A 12739-nucleotide genomic window follows, 5' to 3' on the forward strand; every position below is an offset into this window, starting at 1 on the left:
CTATTTTGGTACAACATATTATTAAAAAATAGATTAGAAATTAACTAAATCCCCAATACACTCTCTCCTTCAAATTCTTTTTAATTCAACCTCACCCCAAACTCAGAAAGTCAATGCCAATGGCAGCCACTCAATTAATTAAGAATACCCTGCTTGTAAGGGTGAATAATTGGAGCTGAATGTCTCAACTTGTTGAATAAAAAAAAACCTAATGCTACATCAAAAGAATTAAAAAAACAAAACAAAACAAAAAGCAAGCATTGAGAGAAGAGTAGGGGAATTAGGGATCCATGTGATGTGGGGAATTGGAAACTGCTCATTCAAAAAAGAAAAACCCTAAACTACACATTGTCAAGTTACAAGTGTGAAAAAAAGATGAAGACTTTCCTGTGATGTCACCCCACCATTTCTTCCCCAACAACCTCATTTGGTGTCACATGTTCTTCAAAAGGTAATGGGAGCCATTGGGCAATGCATCAAAAGATGAACAATAATTTTAAGGCATAGGTACACATCAACACCATGGGGGAACAGAAACTATAGCTCCTCCTTTTCATAGGATCCTAATTTTGGAGCAGCTGTTCCTCCTAGGCTGTGAGGTCCTGCACTGTCACCTACATTATCCTGCCTACTGATTATTAACTAATAATTTAATCTTTGTTAGAATAAACTTTCTTATTTAATATATTGAATTAAGGGTCAGAAGGATTACCACCCTAATCATGTTTAGATTTTTTTCCCTTTTAAATTAATCAGAAGGATTAAGATTTCTACATGCTAATCTGTAAACATCTCAGAAAACTCTCTTTTCAGTTCCCAATAAAGAAGAATATTGGTAGTATTCTGTAAGGCAGGCCATTTTCATTGCCAGCTATAGGATAAAAATGGAATAACCAATGAACATGTGTTTCTCTTTAAGGTTTAAAGTTAAACTGTCATGGATTCATTTAGACATACTTCCAAGATTTTGATTTGATGGTTTCTGGGAAAATTAAAAAAAAAAAAGGATTAAACTTAAGTTCTAAGAAAAGTAAATTTGAGTACGAGAATTTCAAGGTTTAAAGACAAAATAACCATCTGATATTTTGTTCATTCTATTTTAGTCTCCAAATCTTCTTTAGACTTTGTTGTCATATAATGATGTGAGGAAATAAAAAGTTGCCATTGATTTTCATGGATGCAAAGTTCACAATTTTGAATTATACAGCAAGTATATATATATCTTCTTTCTGAGCAAAGAAGATTTTAACAATGGAACCTCAAAAAATACTAAAAAAAAAAAGAGAGGCTATCTTAAAGCAATAATAATAAATCAGAAACTAATTCATCAACTAAAGAAGTTAATACAATCTTCTCGATTTCTACACCCTCTTCAAATGCTTCCATGTCAAAATCAAGCCATCTTCCATACTTTGTGCTCATGTCCTTGTCTACAAGATCATCCACCATGGTATCATCCAAGCTTTTCCAACCAAAAATTTCTTTGTACACCTCTTTTGCCAACCACTCCCTATTTTGGATCAAAATTTCCCATTTAACCAAACCTTTGCAGCTTCCAACTGAAACCTGTCTGTACCTTGACTCCACGCATTCACTCACGCAATCAAGTAGAAGCTTTTGTTCGAGTTTGTAATCTTCTCCATTTCTCTCCGCTCCATTCAGATGCTCAAGCTGATTGGAAGCCTTCAGGGTCATAACCTTCTCAGTCTGACCCAATGCATATTCTGTAAATAGTAGCTCAGAATCTTTTAGCACCATTTTCACAAAACCGTTTTCCCAATCGGTTGACTCTTTACAATCTCCGGAATTTGGTGGCCTTGTTAAATGCTTTTTGTCCATTTCTCCTGAAGGTTTAGAAGATGCCAAGTCAGTTAACTCCATACCAAATTCTTGATCTTGAACCAACAAGAATGGTTTGGAGCCTGAGTGTTAAGAGTGTTGTACGTGGTGGTTAAAGCAACGATAACAGAATTCTGTAATGTCATTCAATCAGGCTTTAGCTTATACAATAGTCACCACAATAACATGGTTACTGAAATTTATCCATAATGAAGATATAAGCAAAAATAAAAGTATGATGCAAAATTCATAAACTAATCCAAATCATTCTAAATTCATGCACTTCACAAATAACATTGCACTGCCTCTCAGACATATAGTTTACTATATTCTCTAGACTTTGTCCCAAGTTCTTAATCACAAAAATATTCCTAGTAGCTTCATATCTTTCCAATTCATATATGATGCATAAGAAAATGGGCTCAAATGGAAGAACTGTAGAACTACAAAAAAGAAAATAAGAATAAGACGAGTGAAGCTTACTGTTTCTGCTACCTGAGCAGCTACCACTCGTGACAGCATGTTTAAGAGTCAAAAGCAGGCCGGGATGTTGGTTATCAACTTCTATGTCATTCTCACTGCTGCTGCTGCCAGCATTTTGCTCTTCGATTTCTTCAGATAGCTGGCATCATTCAAACTTAATTTTAAGTTATATGTCATCTTTATGTAAGATTGAAAACTAAGAATACAGTTTCTAGAGATGTAATAGACAATAAACTGAAGAACGGTTGCATGAATGAAGGAGAAGCACAAGTCCCAGATACCAATAGAGAAACATCTATAATTTCAAATAGAATCACAGGATGAAGATGCCAGGCATATGTTGACAGAAAAAAGGAAGTAGAATTGAAATTGCAAGTTGTTTGGCAGTGCACTAGATCAGATTTCCATATTTCAACAAATCAAGAAGAATCCAACTTTGGAGAAAATGAAACCACCTTAAACAAAGTTCTCCATCAATTACCAACTTCTCTTTGTGATCACCATTCATAGCTATTGCTTGCTCTGGCTTTTAACAATAAATCTAAAAGTTTCTACATATAATAATTATTTAATACTATTATTATTTATTTGGTTCAGGGAAAGCTAAAATCCAAGCAGATTCTATACTCTTGAAAAAACCTTTTGCAGTGCACAAAAGCAGGAAAAAAACCAAGACCTGCTATTATGAGTATATCATAGCAGTGAGCAAGAAAAACAAACCTGCCACTTTCCCCAATCAATCCCCAGCTTGTCAGAAGAGTGATCAAAGTCACTTGAGCTATATGAGATATCATGATCTAGATCCACCTGAAGAGTTTTTTGATGTGCTGCTGATGTTGTGGTTGCTGTACCAGATGAGGGCACTGAGTTTTGCAAACTGGAAGTGGGGCTAAAAGAAGTCCCCTCTATAATGATATTGCAGTTGGATGACTCGATTCTACATGTCAATTCTTGAAGCTTTTTCTCCAAAATAACACTCAGAGCATCCCCACCAATTACATTGAATCCAGGAGAAGAAAATGACGAGCTTTTTAAAAATAGCAAATCATTGTCACTAGAAGGATCAGTATCAAAGCTGCTGCTCTGTTCAGAAACTTTATTAGTGGAAGATACGTCAGGCATGGACCTTGATAAGGGGGATGTAAATGTAAATGAAATGACATCCATGCTTGTTTTCTTTATATCTGAATCCTGATTTAAGTGCCCATCAGCTGTAACATTACATTTTATGGACCTTTCACCACCATTTTTAGATGATATATCAGGAACAGTTTCTCCAACTGGAAGATCCTCATTTACAGGACGTTTCTTTCTAGGCAAATTCTTTCTTCTAGACATTGGGACCTCCTTTGCAGTATCAGTTGCCACTGAAACCGTCTTCCTGGAGTTTACGGTCCTATTAAGCCCTGTTGTACCATTTATGGACCTACCATTTTTACCTTGTTGGTCCAAGGTTGAACTCTTTGATGTTGAATAATCTCTATTGGATATGCAATTCTGCTTCTGATTATTCTGCCTCAGCACATTGTTAGTCCTGTTTGCAGAGGTTCTTTTCTCCACTGTCCTTTGTACGTCTGACACACTTGTAGAAAACTGTTTTCTTTTAGCATCATTCCTTTCCTTCTTGTTCACTACACTCCCATTAAAACTCAATGATGACCCTTCTTTCCTTTGAATACTAACCCTTGCTTGTTCTGCAAGTGAGACTGCTTTTCCCTTTTTCCTTGAACCATTAGAAATACTTTTTTCTGAGTCCTTAGTTATCCTGAATGTTGGTGTATAATCTGATTTACAGCGAATCTTGTCCTTGTGCTGTACTTTCAAAGGCTTCACCGTACTCTCACCACACTCATCGGCTCTTTGAGGCCTGGATGCTTTATGTGCAGCTTCAATTTTCTCTTTCAAATTCCGCATTTTCAAAGGAACAGAGGAGGACCCAAATGATGGCACTTTACCTTTGGAAGTTGCCTGAGGACTAGCCTCAATAATCTTTGCAGCTGCTTCCATTATATAAGCTGCGTTCTTGGTTGGGGTGAATGCTGGATTCCTGATAGGAGACAAAAGCTTATGATGAGTGATTGGAATTGGCTTTGCTGACTTTGGAGGCAATATTTCAGTCTGAAATCTCTCAATTGGTCGGTTCTGCACCTTACGAGACCTTGGTTCAATGGGATTTGAAGACGACCTGTCAAGCTTGTTAGAAATGTTAGCGTAGTCTGCAGGTTGATATTCATTCCATAAATTAGGAGTATTTCTTTCAGTGTGAGATACTCTAAGAGAAGAAGACCCTGAGTACGGGATGGAAGAAAGCTCATAGACATTCAATGTCGGCAACGAGTCCAACCCCATAAGCCTAGCAACAACCCCAGGCGCTCTAGATCCATATCCTTCATCACTAGTCACTGAAGAAGAAGAATTAAAATCACCACTTCGCGTATTATTTGAAGTGGCACTATACTCATCCCCCTCTCTCTGCTAATGCAAGAAAACCAAACAATACATCAGAAAAACTAACATTTAACCAGGATAAACAGTAGAGCAAAAGAAGATTAAAGTGAGAAGGAGAGGAAATTTACCACCGAATAAGGCGGCGGCTTCACTGCATGTTCCTCAGCTTTTCCTCTCTTTGATTCTTCTATGGTAAAAAATGCAAACAAATGGTGCAGTTAATTACAAACATGTCCACGATAAATTAAAATAGAAACTTAAAAACACAAAAGAAATACATGCATATCCATATAGATGAAGAACAACAATGTACCTTGTAACTCAGAATTGTTTGAAAACAGCTTCTTTCGAGATTTACCATTCCAATCAAATAATTGAAAAAACCCTCCCTTTGCACGTTTCCTTTCAGCCTCCATTATCTTATCTAACATAAATCAACATAACTCAAAGATTTAAACCCAAAATGCAGAAAAAAAGTTCAATTATTTATCAAACAAGACCCTAAAAGTCAATCTAAAAGGAGTATTATCCCCTAAACTAAAAAAATGTAGCAGCTCTTAAGGGAGTTGATGCGAAGTCAATAAGCGAACTCTAATTTCAAAAACCACATACAAACAAGCGAATCAGATCTCCATAAGATGTAAATGAACCCCAGGAAAAATAATTAAAAAGAAAAAAAGTCACCTTGAATTCTTCAAAAGTGGCAAAACCCCATGATCCAGGTACCAAGCTCCTTCCTTGTTAAAATGGGCTTACATAAAAGCAGCTAAACCTAACTGGGTATTCTTTAAATTGATCAATAAACTTAAATCTTTCAAAAGTTTGAACCTTCAAGCACCATTTTGTTTTCTTTCTTCCAAGTATTGTAAGGCTGTCTTTTTTACTGCAACTAGAATACTACTACTAATGCAGATAACAGAAAAAAGAAATGGAATTTGGTTTTAGCAAAATGGACCAAAAAAGGACAGAAAAAAGGATCCATCACTGGGAAATATTTTAATAACATTAGCAGAGAGATAAAAGAGACAGATTTGTTTGATACCCAGAGATTTAGAAGCAAAAAAAGTCAAATTAAATAAAGAAAAAACAACTGGATGAGAGAGTTTAACAGTGTAAGAAATGTCTGGTTTTGAGCATTAAATTTTTGGAGGAGGAGTGACATTACATTGCACGACCCAACTCTGCTGTTGAAGATTTAAAGACCCAAGGCTTTGTCTTGTGAAATAAATTAATTTTTTAAAAGGGGGAAAAACTTACTGCCTTGGTCATGTAACGTTCTTACTTTGTTACCACAGCCACATGGGGCAGTTTCACCATGGGCTTAGGACCTTCTCCATTGGTCGGACTCCACCTGCACCTCCACTTCGCTAATTATTTTTTGTCAAATTCTGCTATTAATCCCTATACTATGTATAAATTGTAGATTTAATCTCTATAATTTAATTATCGTCATTTTTAACCATATTTTTTGAACTTTAAAATTACAATCCTAACCCAATTTCTATACTCTACCATTTTTAATAATATTAAGCGATAAACATATTATCACATATGTAATCAGGAGTGATCTGCCTTGCCCCCAAAAAAAAAATTTGTATTAACCCTTTTAAAATCTAAAAAAATGCAAATTAATACATGATAAAGTGGTATTTTGTCTCTCTAAACTGATAAAATTGTGATTTAACCTTTCTAAAAATTATAAAGCCTTAAGGTTACAATGAAAAAAAAACATTTTAGTTCTCATAAAAATTTTAATTTTATTTTCAACCCCTCCATAAAAATCACTTCCTAGCTTCGCCCTATTTGTAATGTTATGACAACTTGTTATTATTACATAATACTCGCAAGAAGGCATGTTATTTTAGTTAATAGTTTAACAACTATTGTCTAAGTCGAGACTGAAATTTCAAAATTTTTAAAAATTTAAGGACTAAAAAAATGGCCAATTAGAGAATAATGACTAAATCCTCAATTTTTGCATAGCACAAGACTAATAACTAAATTTGACCTATCAAATTTAATTGATATTGTTTAGATTAAAATTGAAATTTCAAAATTCAAAAAATATAAAAAAGAAAATTAACCAAATTCAAGCAACCTATAATTATACAAGGGTATATAGCAAAACTTGACCCATTGTTTTGTATATTTCACCCAAAAATAAATATACTTTAACTGAATCAAAATATTTACAATCAAACAAAAAAAATTAAAACTGAAATGTGAAATGTAATGAAAAATACCTTATTCACGTGATTGGTTTATTCTTTATGAAGTTAAATTTCCTTTATTTAAATTTTGTTGTTCTTCCGCTTTCTTTAAAACCTTTGGCCCTTTGCAAGTTTATATTTGCAAAGCTTAAAAATTGTGAAATGGTAGTGCCACTGTGCCATTTCCATTGCAGGAACTGTGTTTGTCCTTGTAAGAAAAGAAGCAGAAAACAAACTATTAACTTACACTATTTAATTCATAAGTTTGAAGCATGCAATTGCAAATGTGCAATACAACTACATGTCATTCTGTTTTGTTCAGTGCTGTTAAGATTCCTATCCTAAGATTTTCTTATCCTTTTTTGCCTGGTTTCTCCGACAACCAAAAAGGCCCAAAACCAACTAACCTATAAAAATAAACCCTTTATTTTTTTTCAAACTTTTCAACCAAAATTTATTATTTTTATTTATCAAAAAGTTTTGGTTAATAGACAAGTTTTTACAATTTTAAGCAAAGGGGTTAGTCTTTTAGGCACATGATTATGTAACAACAATATAGGGTGGTTGACATGTCAATTTCAATGTCAAACAACAATACATAATCTCTCTTAATTGAAGGAATCCTTCCCTGTGAATGTGCTGTGCTGAATGAACCAGAAACCCTACAAAAGACAGACCATGTTTTTGGCTGTTGTTTTCATTGGCTGGGCGCAATAGCAACATTATCATTAGTCGTAGCATACCTCCGGTGGGTCTCTCAATTATACGCTAAACATACCTCAGCTGTAGGACTTGAAACATGTTTTTCCATTTAACCTCACAAATCACGACAAATTCATGCAATAAAAGATCATTTCTTCATCCAAATTGAGAAGGTAAGGGAAGGAAATAAAAAACCTTCATGCCTATGGTCATTAGGAAGTTCTGAGACAATTATCACAAGGGTTTGAACCGTTTTTACAAGCTTTTCTGTCAAAAGACTCTCCAAAGTGTTCGAGTAAGATTTTTCTCCGGCATTCATCCTAGAAAAGATGAGTTTCAGCGTAAGTTATGGTATCAAGAGAAAATAAAAGAAAAAGGGTCACTGACAAACCTTGAGTTCACAGTACTGCCGCATTTTCTGAGCTTGAGCCATGGCTGTTTTAAAGCTTTGGCTCTTGCAACCTTGCCCGTTTCGTAACATGCATACAACCCGACTGAAATCCTTCTTCTGGTACAAAGCAATGCATACAGCACTGCAATTATCTCTTCCAGCCCTCCCGGACTCTTGATAATAACTTTCAATTGATTTGGACATTGTGTTGTGCACAACGAAACGCTGAAAATAGTTTTATAAGAAAAAGAATAAATAAACTCTATTTAAAAAACTAATGAAACATAAAGATGTATTTTAATATCAACTACCATAAATCAGGTGCAATTATTTTAATTACAATGTTATATAGCTACATACGTGAAAATAACTGGAACGATCAAAGGAAAAACAGTAATTAGGTTAAATGTTGTGTTGAATTTTATTTTAAAAATTGACTAGACTGGTTGATGAATGTAATTATGATTGTATAAAGCATAGATAGTTTTCCCATATAAATCAGTCACCTACCAAATAAAAATTTCCCCCATAATGCACTGTCTAATATGGTCCAATTACACAACCGGAAATGTGCACAGCCTAGTTTATAAAATTTATAGGCATGATAGAGTTAAATTGTAAATCTTATCTGGACTTACAACATCTGGTTTGTCGATTCCCATCCCGAAAGCAATAGTTGCGCATACAATCTGGACCTCTCCATCAAACCATTTCTTCTGAACAGTTACTCTTTGTTGAGAAGCCAAACCAGCATGGTAATATACTGTTTTAATCTTGCATTTCTCATTCAGAAAATTTGAAACCTCAGCACATTCATTTTTTGAAAGGCAATATACAATCCCACATTGATTCTTAAAACGATCTTGCAGAAGCTGACCAAGTTGTTTTAATGAATCCTTAGCCTTCCCAATCACCTCATACTTCAAATTGGATCTATCAAAGCTTGTCTTGAGGACTAAAGCATTAGGAATTCTCAACGCTTTAAGAATATCCTGCAAAGCACCAATGGAGACAAAACGAAAACTTATTGTTTAATTTATTCAACAATTAAAAGAAAAGCCCAACTTAACTTTAAGTACCTCACGGACTGAATGGGTGGCTGTGGCCGTCAATGCTGTCACTGGAACATTCGGAAAATGCTGCTTAAGACATCCTAGTCCTCTGTAGTCTGGACGAAAATCATGACCCCACTGGCTGGAAAGAATTTAAAGCTCGTAATTTTCTTGTTATAATAAATTAATATAACAAATTGCATAGTTTGATCATTGATTTTCGCTGCTAAGGCACATAATGTTTATCAGCCAGGGATACAGTTGGCCTGGGATGTATTGCTTACTATGTAACATAATGCTAGTCATAGCAAGCTTTGTAGGATGCAGGTTGGTTATTCTAAAAAGAATCTCACTCATGATTCCTCCATCCAAAAAAAAAAAAAAGAAAGCACATAAAGAAACAAACTATAAAAGGCCGACATAATTTGTTCATGATGTGGTCTTTTACACAGAAACAGAAGAATTAGGCTTATGCAGACAATCAGCAGTCAAACATAGAGTTCCTACACAACTCTTTCATCTCAGCTAGGGCCATCTCGGATGCCATAAAAGCCTTGGTGTCAAGTTAAATAGAGAAAATATACAAATGCAGTCAATGGCTGAGAAACATGGATAATCAGCTTGGAAAAAAAATTGTATTTGGCAAATATCAAAAAACACTTACACCTACTAATTTTTTGACTATGATAATTTGAGATACATTTTCTTTCGAGTTTGGTTCCCATGAGATATTCACTTTTCATAGACTCTTACTTTTCTATAACCACAATAGTATACCAAGTTGTGTATTATCAAATCTCCGACTTACACCAATTGTTAGGTCTTTGGACCTTGCACAAATGTTTGGTATTTGGATCATGTCAGAGCATGGTTTGATGCATGCAGAAACCTCATAGCAATCAGGGAGCTGAGTTGATTTGAGTTTTGAAAATATTTTACAAGAGGCCTTGAACAGTTCACAAGTTATGTACCATATGCATATCAAACATGGGAGGAATAAAGCTTCTTACATGACATATATTCTAAGAATAGAATCAAATATCAAAATATGCACGTCAAAACCATCAATAATAACCCAAATTTCTGTAGTATAAACCAAGAAAAGGGCAAACCTCACACAATGTGCTTCATCAACAGCAAAACCTGCCAATTGTCCCTACATGAGAGAAGAAATTACAATAGCAACTAAAAATTTCAAAGCTTAACAGGTTTACATTCATTTAGTAAGAATGTAAAACTCACCTTTCTATGCAAGCATTTCAATACCTCAAGAAATGATTGGTTTCCAGCAACCCTTTCTGGAGTCACATATAAAAGCTTGCATGATGGATTATCTTTTCTACAAGCACAAAAAGAAAACATAAATAGGAAAAGAAATAGCTAGACCAAAAACCTTTTCAGTGATCACTGTATCTATAAATTCAGAAAAAAGAAAAAGAAAGATATTTCCTAGCCAAAAAAATAACTTGCCTTAGCTCATGCAGGACAGCTGCTGCTTGAGAAGCAGTTTGTTGAGAATTCAAAAATGTAGCAGGTATTCCAAACTTAAGGTTCAGTGTAACTATTTGATCCTGAATTAGAGATAGTAAAGGAGAAATGACCAGTGTAACACCAGGTTTCAAGGTCGCCGGAAGCTAAACAAAACATAAGATACATCACAATGTTGAAAATAAAGATAAAAACTAACTCAACTAGCCAAAACAAATAAATAAGTAACAAAAATAAAACAAACGAAGCAGGTCTGCCCTATCCAAGTATCCAAATAAAATCCCATCATTATCGAAGTGTATATTATTCAGTTGCAGCAGTAAAGGTCAGATCTTTCACCTGATTACTTCTGAAACTTTACAAATTTAATAGAGATAGTTCACAATTATCATCTTTAGAGATTTGACCTGATAACAGAGACTTTTACCACCCCCGGTAGGCATGAGAATGAAGCAATCTCGCTTAGCCAGAGATGCTTTACAAGCCTGACGCTGCAATGCTCGAAATGATCTGTTACCAAAGATAACAACATTTGCTAATTCAACGTCATCCAAAGCCTGTAATTCATCATAACTCAGAGTCCCATTGCCACCCATTGACGTGCTGAAGAACTGTTTTTGTCCAGAAATTGAACCTCCAGTCACACTACTCCTACAGTCCTTCAAAATCAAGCCAACTAATTCAGTATCTTCAAGTGTCTTAACTTTAACAAGAAACCAATCATTGTGATTACTAAAAATCTTATAGTGAAAAACTTCTTACCACACGACTACTTTGATCCTGACGAGAAGAGAGGGTCGAAAAGTTACCCTTTTTCTTCGAAATCCAGGCGTCCAAGCTCTCTTCGTCACTGGAAGAATCCAACTCCATCAAATTTGTTTGCTTTTTTCGTTTAGGCGAATCATCTATGACGTTGATGCAGTTTCTCACATTGGTATTACTGTTACTTCTAGTATTGGGAAGGGCATTTTTGTCAAGCATATTATTCAAAGCTCCACAAGCTTCTGATTCCACAACCTGTAAATCATCATCCCAATCCTCACTATCTTCCATTGTTTCAGCCAACGCCACAAGAAAATCATCTCCACAGTGCTCCACAGTAATAAAATCTCGCCCATCATCACCTTCAGAAATTCAATCAATTTTTAAATCTTGCACTATATATTTACTTGTTCTTCTCTTAATTTCACCCATAATTTTATTTATCATTTAATATTAATAAGAACCATTTCTTTTTTTTCTATCGAATGAAAGAAAAAAAAATGAAAGTCGAAAATTGGTTCAAAAATTAACCCAAAATAAGGCAAAAAATGAAAAAAAAATTATGAGAAGTACCGTAGAGAGAGATCAAACGATCTAAGCTCTTCTTTGCCAATCGTTCGTCAAAACCGAACTCAAGAGCCAGGCTCAGCAACCGAGCTTTCTCCAGCTTGAAATCGTGATCTTCCATTTCCGGATTGACGAGCGGTGAATCTTGCGAGGTTTTTTTCTTTTCTTATTTTAATCAAGGCAGAAGCTAAAATTAAAACTCCCGCGCTATTGAGCTTTTAAACCTAGAATATCCGGCGCCTAATTTGATGTTACGACGTCGTGTTGATACCACAATTTAATTAACATAAATGAAAAGGTTAAAATGTGCTTGAAGTCCCTATACTCTTCATACATTTTTAATGTAGTTTTTCTACTTTTATTTTTAGGGATTTAATCTTATTTTTTTTAAAATTCAAGTTTACTTGTTAACCTATTAAAATTATTCTGTTAAATTCAATGGTGAAATATTTTGAAATAAACAATATTTACTTAGTAGCCTTGTAAACAAAAAAAAAAGGTGTTGAGATGAATTTGAATTTAATAGAAGAATCTTAGTAATGTTAACAATTGGACTTACATTTTAAAATTAAAAAAATTAAAAAATTAAATTTCTTAAAATAAAAGTAAAAATATTGATTTCAAATTTACAAAGAATAAAGAGACTTAAAGTATATTTTAACCAAATAAAATGTTAACCTATGTCATATTAAATTATGTTTCCATAAAAAAATCACTAGATTATGCCCCCATGACTTGAATGAAACTAAATTCTTGATGTGAATTTTTTTTTATCGGCTTTAAATCTGATAAAAATA

The 12739-nt window shown here is 34.3% G+C and overlaps 2 protein-coding genes across 12 annotated transcripts; both read right to left on the reverse strand.

The window, feature by feature from the left end:
- Positions 1-1143: 1143 nt before the first annotated feature.
- LOC107887029 (uncharacterized) lies at positions 1144-5993 on the reverse strand. 11 transcript variants are annotated; one of them, XM_041079919.1, is made up of 6 exons: positions 5455-5985; positions 5084-5194; positions 4899-4954; positions 3043-4797; positions 2335-2461; positions 1144-1844 (listed from the first exon to the last, which is right to left on the reverse strand). In XM_041079919.1, exons 2-6 carry the CDS (start codon positions 5184-5186, stop codon positions 1294-1296), a joined length of 2592 nt encoding a protein of 863 aa, XP_040935853.1. In that variant the 5' UTR covers positions 5187-5194; positions 5455-5985; the 3' UTR covers positions 1144-1293. The 11 variants fall into 11 exon arrangements, with proteins under 11 accessions (XP_040935853.1, XP_040935852.1, XP_016666674.2 ...); XM_041079918.1 differs by having other exon boundaries at positions 3043-4794; positions 4899-4957; positions 5455-5984; XM_016811185.2 differs by having other exon boundaries at positions 4899-4957; positions 5455-5984.
- A 1775-nt stretch (positions 5994-7768) lies between these two features.
- Positions 7769-12117, reverse strand: LOC107887081 (ATP-dependent DNA helicase Q-like 1). The gene is made up of 10 exons (XM_016811217.2): positions 11949-12117; positions 11376-11737; positions 11021-11272; positions 10596-10759; positions 10368-10464; positions 10238-10281; positions 9153-9267; positions 8712-9065; positions 8074-8298; positions 7769-8002 (listed from the first exon to the last, which is right to left on the reverse strand). Exons 1-10 carry the CDS (start codon positions 12061-12063, stop codon positions 7895-7897), a joined length of 1836 nt encoding a protein of 611 aa, XP_016666706.1. The 5' UTR covers positions 12064-12117; the 3' UTR covers positions 7769-7894.
- Positions 12118-12739: the final 622 nt, after the last annotated feature.

This window comes from Gossypium hirsutum, chromosome A11, assembly GCF_007990345.1.
Source record: "Gossypium hirsutum isolate 1008001.06 chromosome A11, Gossypium_hirsutum_v2.1, whole genome shotgun sequence".
In the NCBI taxonomy this organism is placed as follows: domain Eukaryota; kingdom Viridiplantae; phylum Streptophyta; class Magnoliopsida; order Malvales; family Malvaceae; genus Gossypium; species Gossypium hirsutum.

Bases quoted from the DNA above. Each gene is read 5' to 3' on its own strand.
- LOC107887081 (XM_016811217.2), bottom strand. From the start codon at position 12,063: ATGGAAGATCACGATTTCAAGCTGGAGAAAGCTCGGTTGCTGAGCCTG. The intron at 11,738-11,948 runs GTACTTCTCATA...GAATTTCTGAAG, and splicing joins TCGTTTGATCTCTCTCTACG to GTGATGATGGGCGAGATTTT. The intron at 9,066-9,152 runs GTACTTAAAGTT...GGTGCTTTGCAG, and splicing joins CCACCCATTCAGTCCGTGAG to GATATTCTTAAAGCGTTGAG.
- LOC107887029 (XM_016811199.2), bottom strand. From the start codon at position 5,186: ATGGAGGCTGAAAGGAAACGTGCAAAGGGAGGGTTTTTTCAATTATTT. The intron at 2,462-3,042 runs GTTTGTTTTTCT...GAATGATGCCAG, and splicing joins TTGATTGGGGAAAGTGGCAG to CTATCTGAAGAAATCGAAGA. The intron at 1,845-2,322 runs GTAAGCTTCACT...CTAAACCTTCAG, and splicing joins CTGCTCAGGTAGCAGAAACA to GAGAAATGGACAAAAAGCAT.